The 23300-nt window shown below is 48.5% G+C and overlaps 1 protein-coding gene across 8 annotated transcripts in view; it reads right to left on the reverse strand.

The window, feature by feature from the left end:
* Positions 1–23300, reverse strand: part of LOC144756184 (butyrophilin subfamily 1 member A1-like) — an 84086-nt gene that overhangs the window by 53804 nt on the left and 6982 nt on the right. For 3 of the 8 annotated variants that reach the window (XM_078645781.1, XM_078645779.1, XM_078645782.1), the window contains exons 2-3: positions 12978–13163; positions 9542–9895 (exon numbers count right to left, since the gene is read on the reverse strand). In XM_078645781.1, coding sequence (XP_078501907.1) covers positions 9542–9895; positions 12978–13089 — 466 coding nt within the window. In that variant the 5' untranslated portion in view covers positions 13090–13163. Of the gene's footprint in view, positions 1–9541; positions 9896–12977; positions 13167–23300 lie in introns of all 8 variants that reach the window. The other 5 variants (XM_078645776.1, XM_078645775.1, XM_078645777.1 and 2 more) reach the window with 3 other exon arrangements.

The raw sequence follows: 23300 nt of genomic DNA on the forward strand, positions 1-23300 counted from the left end.
CATCCACCCGCTTTCCTGGTGTCATGAGCGAGCTTGGGCCCATCACACTTCCGAGGCGTGTCAATTAAGCGTTCACTACACTTTGGCACTTTCTGAGCATTTTGTGAAGGCGGCTTTAGGTGCCAAACGGTGAGGAGTTTCCTTCCTGCACAGTGTATTTATAACTGCTTCACCCGGTTCTACCGAATTGTGGTCGATTGTCCCAGAGTCAGGCACATTTCTAAGTGTTTAGCTGTAGGGAGACCCTCTACTTTTTGTCACGTGATTTGCTGCCTATTGCAAGGCCAGCACCCTGTATAGGGAGCCCCACAACCCAATGCTTTGAGGCAACAATCAGAGCTGTATGAAGCGCTGTAATGACTTGCTAGCGCTCCAGGTTACCGTTTCTAAGGACGGGTGGGTGTTTGTCTCCCAGTTTTAATGGTGGTCGCTTTACTGATCCCAGAAGGATGAAAGGGTGAGTCAGCCTTGCACGGATTCGAACCCGTGACCGTCAGATCAATGGTTGTGTCCGAGGCACTGAGCTCTTTTGTATTCTGCGGGCACCAGGAGAAGCGGGTTGTGTCACCCGCGCGTGCATGTCCTTGGGCTGTTGTGTTACCGTTGCTTCAGAGCTGCGCCCAGAGGCCGGCAGTTTCGAGGCACTGAGCCCTTCCTGTTCTGGTGGGCTTGCTTGCACGTTGAGGCCCCGCTTCTGACCGCTACCTGCAACTATCTCCCAGATTCCAGTCGCCCCAGAGGCGGCCGCCATATCTCTAGCCTTCATACAGCAAATATGGACTTATCGCATGCGACTAATAGCGCCAAATACTGTTGCTACCAAAAATTAGGCATAACATGCATATTTCGGTGCATTCCACACCATAAATCACAGGGCTTAAATTTGCAGGTTATGTGCTTCCCTGCTAAGGTTCCGAAGGCCTGACCTCCCGACGTTTACTGCGGTAACTGTGGGAAGTGGGGTTCTTACTGCACACATTGTCGTTATTCGATATGTCTAAAACTTATCAAACAAGCATTGGCATAACCAATAAGTCTCGCCTTTGGGACCATATACGTGTTTAGCCATGCAACACTTGATGTTGTTGCACCAAGGATATTGTGCTGGATAACTAAACACGTATAAGGTCCCAAAGGCGAGACCTATTGGCTTTGCCAATGCTTGTTCTATATGGTCACTCCCACACTTTTGCCCCAGAGTTAAGACTTTGAAAATGCACTGGAGCTGCTAACCAGGCGAGAGAGTGTTCTCGCCCTAAATTTGATGTGTGCAAACTGGTATCCCCAACTGGCAAGGGTATTTACCTCATTATAAGTCCTTAGTATATGGTACCAGTGGAACCTAGGGCATGGGTGTTAAAGGGGTCACCAGGGCCTGAAGCATTGTTTGCGCCACCCTGACTGACCCAAGTAAACAGAGAATAACAGTCTTGCCATTGCAGACTGCAGGAGCAGTGTAAACTGCTTGAATTCGACTTTGCCCACACCATGTGTAGCAAGGTCAAAGCAACATTGTTAATATATGCCAGTCACTCCTATGGTAGGCCTCCTGAGTCCAGGAGGCAAGGTGCATTATATTAATAGTGTGGGCATATAAGTGCAAGCCTATTTCTCCCGGTAGTAATAATTTTAATTAAAGATTACAAGTGTTCAGAAAACCATAGGCTAATGTGGGCTGCCACTCCTGAGAATGCCAACTCCCCTCGGGTGGGAAACCTGGTCTGTGCAACTGAGGATGAGTTTTGCCATTTTGAAAAGTGGCAAAATAGAGGGTTTTTGTAGGAAATGTGCAACACTCCCATGGATATGGTCGCCTCAGGGGCGGATTAGCTGCTGGGACTTGTAGCTCATTGTCCACTTGTCTCCACACCCATAACAGCCCTAAATCTAGGATTCAAGGGCTCCCCTGACATCTGAACCTCAGATCTGCTCCGAACCTCGACTAAGGGCAAAGAAGAGACCCATGTCTGCAAACCCAGGACTCTTTAAAGAAAAGGGCACAACTACCTGCGTCACTTTAACTTTCAGTGGGTTCCCCTGAACTCACTCTTCAAGTGACCGAGTGTCACTAGTGATTTTCTCGGTTGACCGCAGTGGTAAAGTTTGACAGTATGTAAAGTACTGATTTATTTTTCACTCTAAAATCCATAACTCCCTTTATATTTTTCTGATTGATATCATTTTGGTGTCTAAATGAATATAAAATCTGCTCTATTTTTATAAATTGGTGTCGGAATTCTTTTGAGTTGTGTACTTTACTTATCATCCATGTTGTTACTCTGAAATGCTTAACACATATTCCTCTTTCAAAGCTTGACTGCTCTTTACCACAATACCTGGGCTGAACTAAGGATTTATTAGTGTGAATCCAAATGCTCCAGTTTGAAGTATTGTGAGAGTATTTATAGTACCCAACCTCACTACATAATACTCCACTTTCCTAGAGGCAGAATTTGTGGGTGGTTGTGTTTGTTTGCAGATCCTTAGTCACTACGAATGAAAAGCTGCTAGTAGAGGATGACATGGCTGGATTAGGGGGAAGGGAGGCGTCCATCATGTGTGTTATGTTAAGTTAAAAGATTTGCAGAGCGTACTACCATCTCAAGGGTCTCTGAGAGCTAACGGGAAGGTTGAAAGCATAAAGAACAGAGTAAAGTGACCCTTCATAGGCTTTATGAAATTGATTGGGTGTGATGAAAGAACTTGGTTTTGAGTTCCTTTTTGAAATGGGAGTGATTGACAAAAGATCTTTTGGCCACAGGCAGAGCATTCCAGAAGGTATGAGTGAGGACAGAAAAAGAAGCAAAGAGCAGGAGATGCTCAACAGAAAGATGAGGCCTTTTGGGATAGTATCTAGGCAGGAAAGAGGCGATGAAGCCAGGGGAGGAACCATAAGGGAACGGTAAACAATGGATACAATCTTGTAAGAGACCCTTTCCTCATTCATTGATTGATTGCTTTTTTAATATCGCATCCAAATCCAAAAAAAGAAGGTGTCTGAAACAGACTCTACAAATAGAACAGTTTTGTTTTTAGCATTTTTCAAACTTTAAAAGAAGGGTTTTTCAGTTCAAATGGAGAGGATGCACACTCCAGGCCTGAGAGTTGATAACAGTAAAGTGTGGCATTATGGCTAAGTAAGCTTGTTGATATGTGCCTCAAAGTAAGTTTGGCACCGAAAAGGATGCTGAGATTTCGAGGTCTGAAAGGAGGTGTTGGAGGAGCTCAAGCTACCGATTAGAGGACCAGATGGAGGGCTTCTCAAAGACAAAGAACTCTGTTGTGTCAGAGTTGAGCCTAAAAGAGCTGGAATTCATCCAGCTGGCCACCGAGCACAGGTCCTCTTTACAAAGGTTCTGAAGAAAATCTAAAGCTCTGTCCAATCGCAGAATGATCCGGATGCCCTTTCACACAGAATCTAAGGCCATAAGATGTTTTTCCCTCAGGAAGGGCTGCGGAGAGATCTAATTGGATGAGGGCAGCCAAGCCTCCCACATCTGGAACGATGCTGAGGTCATTGGTAGCAGACACAGATACAGTCTAAGTGCCAGGGCTCGTGCGAAAACCAGACACATAGGGGCAGATTAACTACTTCTGGAGCATCTCTGCTAATCAGCAGGGATGTGCCAGAAGAGTTGCGATGCATCTTCCCACCCGTGCGCCACCACTGATGCAGAAAGGCGGCGCATTGCTGGAGTTGCGTTGCAAGCGCGACGCAGCTCCAGCAAGGCTCAGAGGTACCCTATTCCTAACATGCTGCGTCAATCCTTCCGCCTGCTTCAAGCAAGCACAGGGTTTTGACACAGCATGGCCTTAAAAGTGACTGAGTGAAATCTTGTAGATTTTACTCAGCCACTTTTAGGAGGCGTTCCTGCGCCGGAACGCCACCCCCTCCCCCCCGGGGCCGGAATGCCTTCATGTGGCGCAAGGCTTTACAACGTGACGCACCTCCCAGATGCGTCACATTGTAAATACCTCACAGCATGGCACTGGCTTTGCGCCGCCGCTGCGTCACAAAAGTGATGCAACGGCGGCGTACAAGTGGAGAAAGGGGCTTGTAAATCTCCCCCCCCCCACTGCTTGTAAAGAGTGTGCTTCGAAGTGTTCAAATAGTTGTTAGTTGACACAGCTTTCCACAATCTTAGCTGTCAGAGGCAGCAGTGAAATAGGGCAGTAGTCTGATAAAATAGATGCAATAGGTAGTCAGTGTAGGCATTACAACACGGGGACGCAACTGACTAAAATGGGGAGCCTGGGTAAGCGTATCGGATGCTTGGGTGTGGATTGCCTGCAGAGGTTGTAGCAGGTAAGCACACATAGATAAATAGGTGTCATTACAATAATATAATATGAACCATATTGATGCCATGATGATGGGGGGCTGATAGCCACCAAAAGAGGGCGTAACATTTTCAAAAGAAAAGTGCATAAGGAAACAACTGAGGAGACCCTGCATGGCATTTGAATGGAGCCCTCAGTCCTGTCGGCCAAGCTTCCCACCGATTGGAAGGGCGCATGGCAACTGCTGAGGTCAGTCGGCCAGAGATGAGGAAGCCATGGTTTGGACAGGCCGCCAGTGAGCACGATCTTGTTTTCTTTATTTAACCAGTGTGGGGCATCCACAGACGCACTGTGGCAAGGCACTGCCGACTAGAAGAAGTATCAGTGGGACCACTCAGTCTGCACAGCATTTGACTGTTTGCACAGTAATAGAAGTGATAAAAATAAAAAATGAAGATGCCACAGAGCAGATCCCAAGGCACGCCACAAGAGTGTGTGGTGATCTACACTGTCAGCCATTCCATATGATGTCATCTATGGGAGTTCTATGGCCAGTGTTCTCTGTTTGGCAGTAGCAGCTGCTGTGTCCTTCCCTCTGGCTGGACGGCTCTCTTATCCTCAATAAATCCTGATTGACTACTTCCTGCTTCAGCCTCATCTTTACAGAGTGTTTGTAGCAAGTGGAAATATAAATCGTCAGACGGGCAGCCTCCCTTGAGGAATCTGGAGATGACCAGGTTTGCAGGAAGGATGAGACAGAGCGAGTTGGCATAGCGAGGCGCAGTGCCAATGATATGTGACTCAGCACGGTGTTTGGTACTCATGTTGAGGTGTGGGCACAGTCTGAGGAGCACAGGGACCAATAACACAGTGTGTAGTGGCTGGAGGTGTGGGCAGAGTATGAGGAGTACAGGGCCCTCTAACACAGTGTGTGGTGGCTGGAGGTGTGGGCAGAGTATGAGGAGCACAGGGACCAATAACACAGTGTGTGGTGGTTGGGGGTGTGGGCAGAATATGAGGTGCACAGAGCCCTCTAACACAGTGTGTGGTGGCTGGAGGTGTGGGCAGAGTATGAGGAGCATAGGGACCATTAACACAGTGTGTGGCTGGAGGTGTGGCCAGAGTATGAGGAGCACAGCAACAATTAACACAGGGTGTGGTGGCTGGAGGTGTGGGCAGAGTATGAGGAGCACAGGGACCATTAACACAGTGTGTGGTGGCTGGAGGTGTGGGCAGAGTATGAGGAGCACAGGGACCAATAACACAGTGTGTGGCGGCTGGGAGTGTGGGCAGAGTATGAGGCGCACAGGGACCATTAACACAGTGTGTGGCGGCTGGAGGTGTGGGCAGAGTATGAGGCGCACAGGGACCATTAACACAGTGTGTGGCGGCTGGAGGTGTGGGCAGAGTATCAGGGGCACAGGGACCATTAACACAGTGTGTGGCGGCTGGAGGTGTGGGCAGAGTATGAGGAGCACAGGGACCAATAACACAGTGTGTGGCGGCTGGGAGTGTGGGCAGAGTATGAGGCGCACAGGGACCATTAACACAGTGTGTGGTGGTTGGGGTGTGGGCAGAGTATGAGGAGCACAGGGATCATTAACCCAGTGTGTGACGGCTGGAGGTGTGGGCAGAGTATGAGGAGCACAGGGACCATTAACACAGTGTGTGGTGGCTGGAGGTGTGGGCAGAGTATCAGGGGCACAGGGACCATTAACACAGTGTGTGGCGGCTGGAGGTGTGGGCAGAGTATGAGGAGCACAGGGACCATTAACACAGTGTGTGGCGGCTGGGAGTGTGGGCAGAGTATGAGGCGCACAGGGATCATTAACACAGTGTGTGGTGGCTGGAGGTGTGGGCAGAGTATGAGGAGCACAGGGACCATTAACACAGTGTATGGTGGCTGGAGGTGTGGGCAGAGTATGAGGTGCACAGGGCCCTCTAACACAGTGTGTGGTGGCTGGAGGCGTGGGCACAGTCTGAGGAGCACAGGGACCAATAACACAGTGTGTAGTGGCTGGAGGTGTGGGCAGAGTATGAGGAGTACAGGGCCCTCTAACACAGTGTGTGGTGGCTGGAGGTGTGGGCAGAGTATGAGGAGCACGGGGACCATTAACACAGTGTGTGGTGGCTGGAGGTGTGGGCAGAGTATGAGGAGCATAGGGACCATTAACACAGGGTGTGGTGGCTGGAGGTGTGGGCAGAGTATGAGGAGCACAGGGACCATTAACACAGTGTGTGGTGGTTGGGGGTGTGGGCAGAGTATGAGGAGCACAGGGATCATTAACACAGTGTGTGGTGGCTGGAGGTGTGGGCAGCGTATGAGGAGCACAGGGACCATTAAAACAGTGTGTAGTGGCTGGAGGTGTGGGCAGAGTTTGAGGTGCACAGGGCCCTCTAACACAGTGTGTGGTGACTAGAGGTGTAGGCAGAGTACGAGGAGCACATGGATCATTAACACAGTGTGTGGTGACTGAAGGTGTGGGCAGAGTATGAGGAGCACAGGGACCATTAACACCGTGTGTGGTGGCTGAAGGTGTGGGCAGAGTATGAGGAGCACAGCGACCATTAACACAGGGTGTGGCGGCTGGGAGTGTGGGCAGAGTGTCAGGGGCACAGGGACCATTAACACAGTGTGTGGCGGCTGGAGGTGTGGGCAGAGTATGAGGAGCACGGGGATCATTAACACAGTGTGTGGTGGCTGGAGGTGTGGGCAGAGTATGAGGAGCACAGGGATCATTAACACAGTGTGTGGTGGCTGGAGGTGTGGGCAGAGTATGAGGAGCACAGGGACAATTAACACAGTGTGTGGTGGCTGGAGGTGTGGGCAGAGTATCAGGGGCACAGGGACCATTAACACAGTGTGTGGTGGCTGGAGGTGTGGGCAGAGTATGAGGAGCACAGGGACCAATAACACAGTGTGTGGCGGCTGGGAGTGTTGGCAGAGTATGAGGAGCACAGGGACCATTAACACAGTGTGGTGTGGCTGGAGGTGTGGGCAGAGTGTCAGGAGCACAGGGACCATTAACACAGTGTGTGGCGGCTGGGAGTGTGGGCAGAGTATGAGGCGCACAGGGATCATTACCACAGTGTGTGGTGGCTGGAGGTGTGGGCAGAGTATGAGGAGCACAGAGACCATTAACACAGTGTATGGTGGCTGGAGGTGTGGGCAGAGTATGAGGTGCACAGGGCCCTCTAACACAGTGTGTGGTGGCTGGAGGCGTGGGCACAGTCTGAGGAGCACAGGGACCAATAACACAGTGTGTAGTGGCTGGAGGTGTGGGCAGAGTATGAGGAGTACAGGGCCCTCTAACACAGTGTGTGGTGGCTGGAGGTGTGGGCAGAGTATGAGGAGCACAGGGACCAATAACACAGTGTGTGGTGGTTGGGGGTGTGGGCAGAATATGAGGTGCACAGAGCCCTCTAACACAGTGTGTGGTGGCTGGAGGTGTGGGCAGAGTATGAGGAGCATAGGGACCATTAACACAGTGTGCGGCTGGAGGTGTGGCCATAGTATGAGGAGCACAGCAACCATTAACACAGGGTGTGGTGGCTGGAGGTGTGGGCAGAGTATGAGGAGCACGGGGACCATTAACACAGTGTATGGTGGTTGGGGGTGTGGGCAGAGTATGAGGAGCACAGGGATCATTAACACAGTGTGTGGTGGCTGGAGGTGTGGGCAGAGTATGAGGAGCACAAGGACCATTAAAACAGTGTGTAGTGGCTGGAGGTGTGGGCAGAGTTTGAGGTGCACAGGGCCCTTTAACACAGGGTGTGGTGACTAGAGGTGTAGGCAGAGTACGAGGAGCACATGGATCATTAACACAGTGTGTGGTGACTGAAGGTGTGGGCAGAGTATGAGGAGCACAGGGACCATTAACACCGTGTGTGGTGGCTGAAGGTGTGGGCAGAGTATGAGGAGCACAGCGACCATTAACACAGGGTGTGGCGGCTGGAGGTGTGGGCAGAGTGTCAGGGGCACAGGGACCATTAACACAGTGTGTGGCGGCTGGAGGTGTGGGCAGAGTATGAGGAGCACAGGGACCAATAACACAGTGTGTGGCGGCTGGGAGTGTGGGCAGAGTATGAGGCGCACAGGGACCATTAACACAGTGTGTGGTGGCTGGAGGTGTGGGCAGAGTGTCAGGAGCACAGGGACCATTAACACAGTGTGTGGCGGCTGGGACTGTGGGCAGAGTATGAGGCGCACAGGGACCATTAACACAGTGTGTGGTGGCTGGATGTGTGGGCAGAGTATTAGGAGCACAGGGACCACATGGACACATGGAAACAGTGTGAAGTAGCTTGAGGTGCATGAAGTGACAGTGTGAGGAATCTGTAGGCTAGTGACACTGTGTGGAGAGATCGAGGGGCGCATGGATAGAACATAAGAGGCTTAAGGCCCTTAGATGCAGTGTCTAGCAGCTTGAAGCTCTTAGAGAAACTAAGGGCCCGATTCACAGAACTAACTTAAGACAAATTCCTAAACTTACTACTTTTGGTATTCACAGAAGTTAGGATTTTGTCTTAAGACAGACTTAAGACAGACTTAAGACAGAATCCTAACTTAAGTCTGTCTTAAGACAAAATCCTAACTTCTGTGAATACCAAAAGTAGTAAATGTAGGATTTTGTCTTAAGTTAGTTCTGTCAATCGGGCCCTGAGGATTCTGAAGAACAAGGACCTACTGTGAAGTACCTTGAGGCGCATGGCGAGAGTGTGAGCAGCTTCGTGCCCATGGACTCAGTATGGAGTAATGTGTGCTACGTGGGTAGAAACTGTGAAAGCTTGTACTAGTCTAGAGGAGGGTTTGCAGTCTGTCACACTCCTGGGCGCCAAAGACGATGTGCGCCCATAGCATGCATTACATAGAAAATATATAATTCACTATAAGCTTGTTCAGGCTTCAGAATGCGAGGTCTCCATGGGATGGTAGGACGCTTCAGAGAAGAAAGCTACATAAAGGCCTGCAAAAACCAAATGTTGGAAATACTCAGCAAATTAATATTTACTTTTATTTTGGCACCAGCCATTATGTAAAATAAAAACTTGGGATCACTTCTATTTTTATGTGAACATTCTTACACCTTTACTGACCCAGCAGAGAAGAGAGTGCACCATCTTGTTTTGTGGTACATTGTTGTGTTGTTTGACCCTTTTTGAAAGAGTGCACTGGGTACCATCCTTAGTTTTTTCAATGCACATAGACACAAACGCATTCTGACTTTATTTCACAGCCTAAATCTCATGGATGTCTCACCTGTAACACTGAGCTCCAGAATGCCTTCCTCATAACTTTTTGAGACAGGATCCTCAAAGAAGCACCTGTACTGCCCTTCATCAGGGATGCTGATATTCCGGATCCTGAGGCCCACGCTTCCGGTGTGGATGTTATCTGTGATGAGCTCTGTCCTGCCCTGGTACTCTGGAAGCTGCTGGTCATTCTCGTCTCTGCCCTTGCGGTAGAGGTGCACCGGGGAGTGGTACTGGGAGCGGAACCAGCGGATCTCCATGTCTGAAGCATTGATGGGTGGAGAGAGGTGGCACATGAACACCACCTCTGCTCCCACAGTGGTGTTGACGAGGTGCTCTGGAGTGAGAACCGAGAACTTCGCTGTGTAAAGACAGAAGGAAGCTCCAAACATGAATACATATTGTGGAAATCTCAAAACCTAGAACAACATTGAAGTTTAAAGATAGGAGAAAAGACATGAGTTTGAAGCCACATTTCACTACTTAACAAAATTGGTTCAATTAATTCTGGAAGTTTACAACAGTACTTTCAATGACATCATGACCTTTCAAGTCCGAGAGCTCATGTTAGAAAAAAATTTGTGTGTAGCTTCTATTGAATGGAGCACAATTCCCAGGGTTTACTTTTAGCCGATGGTTGCAGGTGGGGAATAGCACTTATTTTTCCTCAACAGACTGATATAGAACAATAGAGCGAAAAAAACAAAACAGGGAAAGAAGAAGGAAGAGAAAGACGAAGAGCAGTGATAAAGGGAGGAAGCAGGGATGAAAAAGAACCTGCAAGAGTGAAATAAAGAAGCAGGGACTGTCTCCTTGTGTATATAAGAGGCATGTGGCGAATCAACATTAGGCAGCTTTGGTATTCAGCAACCCTGCCTTCCAAGAACACAACTTTCGGCCCTGGCACTTAACCTTTTACAAATGATTCACTAATTACTCTAGTCAGAGAACTTGTGTTACAATACGTATGGGTTTAGCTTCTCTGCATTGGGGCACAATTTGAATCAGTGAAACCTACAGTGGATCTAGTATGCATTAGAAGAGTAATTACAAATCTTCACTAGTACATAGATGTAGGAATACCTACTGTGATATATCTATGATTTCGACTGAGCTACTCCTGCCTCTCTAAATGTTGCCTCTTTCCTTCCTTACAGTGTTACTTGAGGTTATATGTGCCTGCATGCAGTATATGGGTGTTAGTGGTGCAGAACTGGGGACCGGCAGATTGTTGTTACTGGCAATACTTGTTTTAGAAACTCCTAAGTAGAGAAATAGGCAGAGTTCTGTTTCCTCCATCACCTATTGCTTCACAAATGTGTTCCAGTGGATCCGCAACCCTCGTCGGCCCAGCCGTCATCTCACCTTCATAACCGCTGACCCTACAGTGTAGGCACATGAATACAATTTTCAGGGCTAGAGCCCTATTAGCCTGGTCCGTGCTGCCCAGGGGAAGTACCAGAGCAAGTCACTTAAAGACATCAGAAGGGTCTGTCTGTCAAACCCTGATCGCCCATCCCTTCTACAACTGTTGAGGAAATGAGCCACCAGGACCCCCATAGATGCATCTCACTCTTTTCAACACTCTGGACTCAGCAGCTTGAAAAGGAGCAGCAAGGCTTCCATTTCCTGCCAGGTACATGTATCGATTACCAAAATAACACAGAAATGCCTGCCTGATCCTGTAGTCCTCCTGTGCAGAGTGCCAGGAACACACTAGCAATGGTGCAGGAAACAGCTGGTCGCCTGGCTAGAGACAGGGACGGAAAAGGAACCTCAGATACAGCCATGCTGTCGGTAAAAGGCCAAGATAGAGATGGGCACAGGGAACAGAGTGAGTCTCAGACAAAGTGACACAATCGTTTAAATCCACCAGAGAAAAATGATACAGAGGCAACAAACGAATCTGAGAGCCCCAGGCATGGGGCAGGCAGGAGACGGTTCTGTTTCAACAACAGGTAGAGTGGAACACGATTACCCATGGGAATTTGTTTCTATCATAAATTACAGCAGGACCCACATACTATAGATACGAAACGGACAAATGAAAACAAACACTGCTCTAAAAAGCGACCGCTAAGGTCTTTGGAAAAGACACAAGGCCAATCACCCCTACACAACAACATTAGGTCCTCCCATCACCAGATCCTTGTTAGAAGCACTTTAATGAGTTTGGGGGACATACTTCGGTTGTTACCTAGTTTTGCTCACTTTATTGTTCAACTTTTCTGACATCTCCCCCAACCACCTCTCCTCCCCCTCAGTCACCACCTCCTTCACCTATTGACTCCAACTGTGAACTCTCTTCTGTCCCAATTACAGCAGACCCACTCTACGTACTTCTTCACATTAGATTTATCACACCACACACACCACACCCCTCCTACCTCCACCCTAGACAGTGCCCTAATACTGATCACTCTGCAAATACACTGTGATCCCTACACTGGTCCATTTCCCTCTATCTCTTTACCCTCTGTTCTCTCCCATATTTCTCATAGCTCACTCCATTCCAAACCCCTGAAAACCGCGCATCTCCTGCACATACACCCACCCATGACCTCCCACTATACAAAGACACTTCAATCCCACCTACATTTGCACTAACTCCACCTTCTCATATCCACCTAGCATTTGCAACCAGAAACATACACAGACTCTCACGCGACGTCTCCCCAGTGTCCACACACCCACCTAACTGTGGCAATCAACACATCCTGTTTCTACACATTCACCTAACTTCTAACCTGTGTGTGCAAATACCCTCAAACCAATCCCCCACATGCACAAACCAAAAATGGCAAAAACAGATAACATTGCCTCGGATATCAGACTCTTCAACTGCATGCAACGAATCCCTCAATACCAAAGAGCTGAGAAACACAGTTCCATAGCAAATTGTTATAGTAGAGTTTATGTAGAGCGGATCAAACTCTCTGTGTATATTTGAGTGTTGTTTTCTTTCTGTTTTCAAGTGGCTAGGGGCACTAATCACAGGTTTGTGGATCAGTTCACCGGCTCAGTGCACACACCTACCTTGTACCTGACCATGACTGGTGTGACACCAAAGGTCCCTGAGATAAGCTCGTCTTTGGCCGTATATTTACTACAACACTTTGCTGGCCAGATTTCCTTCACTTTTTAGGTATACTGGTGGACTTAAGAGAGCTATCGTGAACACAACCATATTTTTGCTGCTATGGATGTTACGGGCTTTGCTCTGTACACGTAGCTTGTACTTATATTTGCTGTTCTCTGCTTGTTTGTTTAGTATGGTGGCTTTGCCTGTCTTTGGATTTCTATCGTTGTTGTTTAGTTTGTAATGCACTTTGAGCCACAATGTATTTTTACAGTGAAATTACCTTTACAAATGAGATATATACATTTTTTCAGATCAAGGGAATGACAACAAGTCCACATGCACAGTGAGTGAAAGGTGTCACCTGGGGAGGATCCTGGAACGCACATGATCACCAAGAAGATGCTGTAGTGGCGTAAAAGACGACATAAGGACAGGATGTCGCTGTGGCTCGATGAAGGACAGGATCTCACCATCGTCAACGTACAGGCTGGCTTTGACTCTTGCTTCCGGGTTTTAAGATTGTGGTTACCTTTGTGAAAGCATCAACCTACTTGAAAACAGTTTATTTCATGTCATTTCTTTCAGGTGGGCAATTTACAGGAAACTAAAAATAATTTTCAGAGTGATAAACTATTGTAAGGGGGCAATAAAAACATTTTCAAAACACGTGGGGAGGTGAATGTATGATAGAAGAGTGGCGGAGCTTGTGGGTGCTTATGGGAAAGAAATATTCATATACAATTCGAACAAATAGAAAGGACTGTGTCTATTATGCATGTCTCACCCAAATCACCTGCCCCAGCTTTCAGCTGCTAAGCAGAGGCAGAGGGGTAATGGGGAAGCCATTCATAACACGGCATCTCCTCTCTGTCCGGTCCCAGATATAAACAAGCATTTGCAATGCAATAGGTCTCGCATTAGGAAAGTTTGAGCTATTGGTATTGTAAATGACAACTTTTTTATTTATGTTTTGTTTTTGAAAATAGCGAAATTAATAGCTTTGTCATTTACAATGCCAATAGTTATAACTTTCGCAAATGTGACACCTATAGCATTTGTAATACAATATGTGTAGTATTTACGTGACTTACATGTTTTGATATTACAAATAACATTTTATTTTTCAATAATTAATACTTAAATAAAAGTTATTGTAATTAAAGTTTTTTAAATAACTTTTGTGAAGATTATGTTCAGTGTATTTTATTGTGACGAAAATCCAAGAACAGAAGTGAAATATTAACATCTTTTTGTTACATTTGTAATATAGCTTGAAACATTGAGAGAACATATTTGAACCAGGTGTTGTTGAATGGTTGCACAGATTGATGCTGTGGTGGCGCTGAGTGATGTTGTGATGGCGAACGAGTGATGCTGTGGCGTTCAGTGATGCTGTGGTAACGCATAACGATGTTGTGGTGCCCCTGAGGGATGCTGTGGTGGTGCGGAGTGATGCTGTATGCTATGCTATGTTTTCTTTTGTTATGATATGCTATGTTTTGCTATCCTATCCTATGCTTTGATTTGTTATGCTATGCTATGCTGTATTTTGTTATGCTATGCTTTGTTTTGTTATGCTACGCTATGTTTTGCTATGTTTTGTTATGCTATGCTATGTTTTGTTGTGTTTTATTATTATCCTATGCTTTGTTTTGCTATGCTATGTTTTGTTATGCTATGCCGTGCTCTGTTTTATTGTGTTTGGTATGCTATGTTTTGCTATGCTATTATATGTTTTGTTTTGCCATGCTATGTTTTGTTGTGTTTTGTTAAGCTGTGTTATGTTTTGCTGTGTTTTGCTATGCTATGTTTTGTTATGCTATGTTTTGTTTTGCTATCCTATGCTTTGTTTTGTTATGCTATACTATATTTTGCTATACTATGCTTTTTTTGTTATGCTATGCTATGCTGTGTTTTGTTATGCTATGCTATGTTTCGTTTCGTTATGCTATGCTGGTGAGGGGAGGGGCTGACAGAGGGGCTGACAGACAGGTGGAGCAGACAGAGGGATTGACAGGCAGGTGATGCAGACAGGGGTGCTGACAGGCAGGAGATGCAGACAGAGGGGCTGACAGGCAGGTGGAGCAGACAGAGGGGCTGACCGGCAGGTGGAGCAGACAGAGGGGCTGACAGGCAGGTGGAGCAGACAGAGGGGCTGACAGGCAGGTGGTGCAGACAGAGGGGCTGACAGGCAGGTGGTGCAGACAGAGGGGCTGACAGGCAGGTGATGCAGGCGGAGGTGCTGACAGGCAGGTGGTGCATGTATTTTTATATATTTGTAAGTATTTAATATAGTTCAAGTTCAAAAAGACTTTATTTCGGTAAAAATGACCTACAAAGTACGAGACATAACATTCAATCATTTCTAGAATTACATCATACAACCACTCAAAATTAACAAGATTGTATGCAAAGCCAAACACTTTGAATTGAGAAGAGAATCCCTTGGAAGCTAGGAGAAAACAAAGCCATCCCTTGAAGAAGAAACCTGCCTTAAAGTGGCAGGGTACCGACACAAAAAACGTGACTATCAGCAAAGAGAATTCAGCAGACACACCAAAGTGAAAGTGCCTCTTTCAGCTTTTTATGAGGCAGCTGCACGTGAAACAAGTGATATTGTGTATTTTATGTCTTGGAATGAAGAAAGGCTAAGTGGAAATTCTATCACAGTGGCAACATTAGCTCCTTACATTGTATAAAATGCACAATCCGCCCCTCTCCGTGATGCAAAACTTCACTTAATCCCTGATAGCAAAATCCTTGGACAAGCCTTGTACTCTCCAAAACATTGGTCCTGTATACAATGCACAGAAGCAGTTTTATACTAGCAGTCGGGCCTACATTTCACACCACTGTATTTTGAATAATAAACTTGGGAACCCCGAAAGGAGGCCAACAGGGCGGTATGTGCCTTTCTGCTCACAGGAGGTTAAAACAAGCTATATTTCACAAAAAGCCAACATCTCCTGAAAGTTGTAGGACCGGAGCAGTGTCAGTCACATCCGAATCATCCCGGATATGCGACTAACTTTGCCCAGGCATATCGGATAATGAAAGATCGCAGTTTGGGTTTTTGTGGTGGGCTATTGCCTCTGAAAGGCCAGTACAGTTTGGGTAATGTCACTTACCTATCAGGAGTGGGAACGGCGATGAACGATGCTGAAGTGAGTGCTCATGATTGGACTCCCCGCAGAGCACTGCAAGCTTTTGACACTGCACAGCAGTTTGTATCATGAACTGATCTCAAAGCCAAGAGGGGAGTTCTAACCTTGGGTTCTGGAGTGGAATGCTACTCACCCCTAAGTGCTTCAACACCTCGTCAGGGGCAGTAAGCGCTATATAAATAGGGTGTACAATTACAGTTACAATCTTCTGACAACATATGGCATCCATAATAATACCTGGTGGAACCATGCATTGACATACACTGCATCATGTGCCGTGCTTCGATTGTGCCTTTAGAAGTGTAACAAGGAGTGATGGGAGCCTAGGCCGCTTGACTCAGCATCACTGTGGGCACGGACACCTCCTTCACCCTCCCCCCAGCTGGCCGTACATTCAATGCTAAATCAATGAAACGTCACTCGCAATCTTTTTGGGACCGTATTAGGCGCTGATTAGCTAGCCTTCCCTTCCATATTGCAAGCTGCTCTTCTCAATTAAACGCCAGTTTCTCATTCAATAAAACCAAGACAGTAATGGCTTGTGCCCATGGCTTATCTATTCTAAGCGAATTTCGGCAGGTGTTTCTGGTACATTTCCGAATATCAGAGCTTGACCATCTTAAATAAAAATATATATTTTTTTTAAAGTTACATTTTATGTTGTTTAATTACCCGGTCTGATAATCTCTTAGGCTGACAGAAAATGCACAGGGATGCTATCATCATGCAACCAGAGCTGAAGAAGTTCACGCCGTGGCTCGGGTGCCGGGCGAGACACAGGAAGCCAGGCGGGACTGCCCGGGACTGCCTGCTTGAGGGCGGGGCCACCAGCACAGACAGGAAGCGGACGGGAGCCTACCCTGCGCTCCTGTGAAGAGAAGGGAGCAAGCGTGTGACCCAGCGAGGCTCCCGTGCTAAGGGAAAGCCCCGCCTGCTGCTGAGTCTGCACCGCTGCCGCGAGGAGTTTGGGGAGTGAAGTGGAGGGGGCTCGAGGAACATTGCCGGTGCCTGCCCCCGCCGCCTACCAACCCCGTGCAGCCGCCACCACCGCGGGACGAGAGGAGTCTGACAGACCCGGTGAGGGGGGGGGGGGCGTCGGGGCACATTGCCGGGCCCGCCCCCCCAGTGAGGGAAGCCCCACGTGTGCCCGGTGAGTGGGGGGGGAGGGTGTGTGTGTGTGTTTGTGTGCGTGTTTGTGCGCGCGCGCGTTTGTGTGTGTATGTAAGCTCCGCGTGTGCCCGTTGAGTGGGGTGGGGGGAGTGTGTGTGTGTGTGTTATCCACTTGCTGCCAATGTACGACAGGAGATGTGCACGGCGTGTGGGTGAACGTGCGCGCTCACATGGGGGAATCGCCTGCGCGTGCCCATCCCCTGTCTCACATTCCCAGGAAGTGGATGACAAAAGATGCTTCGCTGGACCAGCAGCGCTTCGCGCTGCTTACACCAGCTCGACCTAAAAAGCATTTGCAAAGTCAATAGGCCCGGCCTTTCACATAATTGCCTCAATTCATTACTCAAATCATGACGTAAGTCAGAAAAAACAGCTTAAAACTTGAAGGGGTCTATTTATGTAAACGTCACGCAGCAAGACCAGAAAGTTACCTAGCTGCACTGCACCCAGTGTGACAGGGAAAATGCAGGAATGTGCTGTATTCAAGGCAATACAGCACAGTCCTGCCTTTTCTCCTGTGCTGGGGCCCTTTTAGTAGCCTCGCGCCAATGCAGGCATCCTTGCACCATGGTGCACCTTCCTGCACAAAAGCAATCCAGAGAGGCATATTCCTCTATCTAGGTGTGCTGCCGAAATCCGTACACATAGAAAGAAGAAGTAACTAGGAAAAATAAAGATATTTCTCCTTGTTACACCTATCCTGGGAAGGAGGATCTTTTTTAGAGCATTCCCAAGTCTACCAGTAATGGTAAATCTGGGAATGAATCAAAAAACAGATGCGTTGAGTGGGAACGCCCATGCAACACCCATTGAACGCCTTCCCACGTCATTGTAAGGCAACGCAGTGATTTGCACTGCTTTACCATACTCCAGATTTATGGGACCTCTCAGGGTCACACAAAGTGGCCTTTCATGGCTTCATAAATCGGACTTGAGGTTTGCGTCACTCTTGCACCACGTTGCATGGTGCAAGAGCAATACAAACCAGCTCGTATATAGCACCCAAAGTCTTTAGCAAAGCTCCAGTCTTCCAAGACTTTACTATACTTTCCAAGATTCCCTCTTGAGTCCGATGCAGCTCCTTCAAATGTTCTCGAAGCTGAGGGTGTGTGACTTCAACATCAATATTTACATATACACTTTTAATGCACTAATGATTTGTGCTTATTTTCTTTAGGAAAAAAAATTATGCCAAAGCGGTTTCATGATGGGGAGTCAATATTGCAACTTTCAATAAAGGTCATGATTACTAAGGAAAACGTGTGATGACAAGGCAAACTACTACACAAAGGTACTAAGTCACCAGTAAATTCAAGTGCCTTACACTTAAACTGTTTGTAGTTACTAGTAATACATTTGTCCTACAACTGGATTGGTCTGATCTATTGCCCTATGATGTGTGCCATGATACGAAGAAGCAAAAATGTACTTGCCACCTAAAGCATGACATTTTGGAAACTGCTCCTTGTGTACAATAGTGAGATACATTTTTACATAATGAAGGACACATGCTCTTGATGTCATTGTTTCTCGTGAACTTATTAAGATACCAGTCTATCAGAGGACACAAAGGTATGACCATCTGACCCAAACATCGAACTTTCTGGTATGTGCAATAAGTGTGTGCCTTGCCCTGTCTCAGGGAGCTCCTCTCCTGGGCGCCTGCTGGGGAGACACCTTTACACATTCAATTCAATGTCAGACTCCTGTGTTTCCGATGGGCAAAACTTTATTTGAGGTTTGACATTCCCTTTCTCCTAAGAACAAGGCCATTCTTTGGGCTATTAGAATCTTCGACATTTGTGGTGTTGCACAAACAATGAATTTAGGTAACTACTTTCACTGTGCAACTGTGATTGCTATATTATCCAGATCCCCCAGCCAGCCATCTTGATCTTGTTATGAACACACCTATATAAAGACGGTGGCGGTCTTACCAATCCTGGATGCAGCCACATGAACATGGGCAGATGTATCCAGTGTCCTTGTCCATGAGGGTAAGAGCCAGGGCAGACATTCAGGATATCCATCTGAGATACATTTTTTTTTTAATAAAAGTTGTTTTTATTGTATTTGAAAGGAAGAACAGATTTAGATAAAAGACAGAAAGAAAAACAGGCGGCAATATTGCAGCAGTACAAGCATTAGTCTTGCAAATATGTCCGACGTACCCAGTGGAAGCCTCGAGCTACAGCTAACCGCACAAAGCGGAGTCCGGTAAAATAAGGACGGCTAAGGGTTTCAACAGCCAGACGATCCTCAATGTCTCTGCTGAGTTTCCCATGAGGAAGGGCAATCCAGTTACACTAAATACCTCGGGGGATTCCCGGGTAGGCAAGTTCCTCCCTCCGTCATGCAGTGCCGCAACTAATACAGAACTCCCCCCAACTATGTCCCCTTCCCATCTCCCCGTTGTCCCCCCTCCTCCCTCCCCCCCCCCAGGTGGTGGCGCCAACTCACAGTCTATCTCTTCGCTACGCATTCACATCACTCCGGTAGTTAGACCTGGAAAAGGTGGAGTGCTCGTAAGGCCGATGGACAGACAGCAGATGGCAAACCATTCGATAAGAACTTGACTAATGGCCCCCACCGGAACATAAAGTTCTTAAAGTTGCCCAAGAAGATGTCCGTCATTCTCTCCATGCTCATCAATCTCCATAACTTCGCGTGCCATAGCGACATAGCCGGGGCCGTCGGTCTCTTCCATGCCGCAGCCAGTGTGAGCTTAGCCGCTCCCAAACATAGCCACATAATCTGTTTGTCTGCTTTTGTCTGATGCTCCAATAACAGATCTCGGAGACCCAAGATAACAAAGGATAGGGAGTCCGGGATCGGGTATCCCAACATGTCTTTGATATAAGATAAATTTCGGTCCAAAAAGGACGGATGACTGGACAGTCCCACCAGATGTGGCGAAAGTCACCCAGTAAGCCACAGCCCCTCCAGCAGCGATCCGAGGTCGCCGGGAATATGCGATGGAGTTTTGAGGGGTAGAGGTACCAATCAAACATAGTTTGGAAATGGGCGTCTCGTAGATCCGCTGAGTGATTGTGGGTTTTAATGTCCCGCCAGAGACCTTTCCATTCACCTTACGCTATGTCCGTACCCAGCTGACTTTCCCAGTGGTCCAGATAGCGGGGACTAGGGGAGACCACTGTGCCAAGCAAGAGCTTATATAAAAAGGAGATCGTTCCCGTGGCGGTCCGTAAAATAAAGGCCTCGAAAGGTGAGGGTGGTCTCGTAGCCGCCTCTCTCAGACCGGGGGAGGTCGCCCAATGGAGCAGCTGGGCATAACGGAAGTGTTCCGTGGGTGGCAGGCCATAGTCCCGCATGCAATTAGCGGATGTGAGGGGCTCCGTGCCATGGAATAGATGCGTAAGGGCCCTACAGCCGCCCTCCCTCCAAGCCCGAAATGGCCCCTCCTGCAGCGCCGGCGGGAAAGCCGGGTTGAAGTGCAAAGGAGTGAAGGGGGAGGGGAACGACGTCCAGCGCTCGTCTCCCGACACCGTGTCCCACACCTTTAGAACAGTGCCTGTGGGCGTGCTGACGTAAGCGTTCCTAGGCCTGTCTGGCTTGAGCTTCCAAGCCAGGTCCCAGATTGACCTCCCAGCCACACTCCTATCCATGTGCAGCCAGTGTTTTTCAGATTCCTGCTGCGACCACTCCACCAAGACCCGCAGTTGTGCGGCCTTATAGTACAGGTGCGTATCTGGGAGGCCCACTCCTCCCTCCTCCTTCGGGCGCCTCAGAGTCGTATAGGAGAGGCGTGCCCGTCCACCCTGCCAGATGAACTTCAGCAGGAGGGTCTTCAGCCGTCGGAAGAAATCCATCTCCATTGGTATGGGGAGGGCTTGGAAAAGGTACAGAAATTTAGGGAGGAGGACCATCTTGATGGCATGGATCCTGCCCAGCCAGGTAATGTATTTCGGCTTCCACCGATCCAGTTCCCCCCTCACAGCCGATAACATAGGCGGAAAGTTCGCTGCGAACAGGGAGCTAATAGAAGGTGTCAATCGGACCCCCAAATAGAGGAGGGAGGCCGGCGCCCATGCCAACGGTGTAAGCGGTCGCAATCGCTCCAACTCGGCCGGCGGGAGTGTCAAGTTCAAGATATAGGATTTATCAAAATTAACTTTGAATCCGGCCACCTCTTCAAAGCTGGACAGTAGAGTTTGAATGTGCGGCAGAGATTGCCCCGGGTCCCCCACAGAGAGTAGCACATCGTCCGCAAAAAGGGAGATTTTATGTTGTTCCCCCGAGAAGGGGAGTCCCTTTATCATCTCCTGCTCACGCAGCGCGATGGCCAGAGGTTCGATGCTTAAGGCAAAGAGCAGAGGCGAAAGAGGGCAGCCCTGTCTCGTACCCCTGGTGTAAGCGAAGCTGGCGGAGCGATGTCCATTAACCATCACCCTGGAGCAAGGAGTGCTATAGTTCGCGCGGATCATGGTAATGAATTGGTGCGAAAATCCAAAGGCCTCCAAAGTACGGAACATGAAGTTCCAGTCCACACGATCGAAGGCCTTTTCCGCATCCAACCCCACCAGCACTGCTGGGAGACGGAACCTCGAGGCCTTCTCAATGAGGTGAATCACCCTCCTCAGGTTGTCATGCGTTTGGCGTCCCTTAATAAACCCTGATTGATCTGGGTGAATGATGGCCGGTATCAGATCCCGAAGCCTACGTGCAAGAATAGCGGAGTATAGCTTAGCATCTATGTTGAGTAGAGCTATCGGGCGGTAGGACGAGCAGTGGGATAGGTCCTTCCCTGGTTTAGGAATCACGGAAATCATAGCCTCGGCCATGGAACCCGTGGTGCGACCCGTGACTGCCATTTCGTTGAAGTGGGGTACCAAAAATTCGCAAAGCTCTGTAGCGAAGGATTTGTAGAATAACGCCGTGTAGCCATCCGGACCGGGAGCTTTGTGAAGCTTAAGGTCCCTGATAGCCTCCAACACCTCCTCTCTAGAGATGGGGGCCGCAAGCAGTTCGTTCCACTCTTTCGACACTCGTGGAATGGGGAGGTCAGCCAGAAAGCGGGCCTGAGCTGCTCGGTCTAGGGAGTCACCCTTATACAGTGTCTCATAGAACCGGCCAAAGAGGTGTGCCTTATCTGCATCACTGTGGCTGAGCGATCGCGAAGAGTCCAAGATGCCACCTATATACTCCCTTTCCCTTTTATCACGCAGTTGACGAGCCAGATGTCTGCCTATTTTGTTCCCCTGAGAATAGGAGAGGCGCCGAAGCCGAAGCAGGGTGAACTCCGCCCGATTGGCATAGTGGGCCTTTAACTTACCCCGCACTGCAGTCAGTGGTCTCAGAGTGAGCCTAGACGGGTTAACTTTGTGGGTCTGCTCTAAGGTAGCCAGTTCCGCCTCCAATTCCTCCCGCTCCTTCCGCCTCAACTTATTGAGGTTGGCGTTAAGGTGAAGGCACGTGCCCCTTATGGAGGCCTTACATGCATCCCAGGTATTAAAGAGGGAGGTGTCCGATGCCGGATTGAGAGTCCGGAACTCCCCTATTGGCTTGCGCAGCTCCTTGCAGGAGACCCATGATGCACTGGGCCAGGGACAGACTAATTTGCATATAGCCAGGTTCTGAGCTGGGATGGGGCAGTGAGCTAAATAACGGTGATGGATCAAGCCCTGATCTTTGGACTGGGTAAGAGTGGTCTGCTTAATTCAGACACTCTGTTCATCACCACCCCCTTTTCTGAATCGTTTTTGGCCACTATAGGTGTGGCAGGGTATACTCAGACATGAGTCCCTTGCTCACTGCTCCATCAGGATTCAAGCAAGCCGGGCCGACGAGGCTGAAATGCCAGAAACCGGTCCCCGGTAGCTTGTCTCCTTTCTGGTGAAGAATTGGCTTGGTAGTTTGGTCTGCCCTGTTCCCATGATGCACTGGGCCAGGGACAGACTAATTTGCATATAGCCAGGTTCTGAGCTGGGATGGGGCAGTGAGCTAAATAACGGTGATGGATCAAGCCCTGATCTTTGGACTGGGTAAGAGTGGTCTGCTTAATTCAGACACTCTGTTCATCACCACCCCCTTTTCTGAATCCTTGCAGGAGACGTCATCCCTGACAAGGGCCGGTGGGAAATACCATTTCTTCACTCCATCCCCCCCGGACGGCCAGCGTAGTCCTAGTACCAGCAGGCTATGGTCCGATACAGATAGAGGGAAAATGCTAGAATCTCGGATATCCCCTTGAAGGGCCTGGCTCACAAAAATATGGTCAAGCCTGGAGTAGGAGTGATGAACATGGGAGAAGAACGTGTAGTCGCGCGATTGGGGGTGCAGAAATCTCCAGCAATCAACCAAGCCAAGTTCACCAATCATACTCTGATTCT

This window comes from Lissotriton helveticus, chromosome 5_1, assembly GCF_964261635.1.
Source record: "Lissotriton helveticus chromosome 5_1, aLisHel1.1, whole genome shotgun sequence".
Taxonomy (NCBI): Eukaryota; Metazoa; Chordata; class Amphibia; order Caudata; family Salamandridae; genus Lissotriton; species Lissotriton helveticus.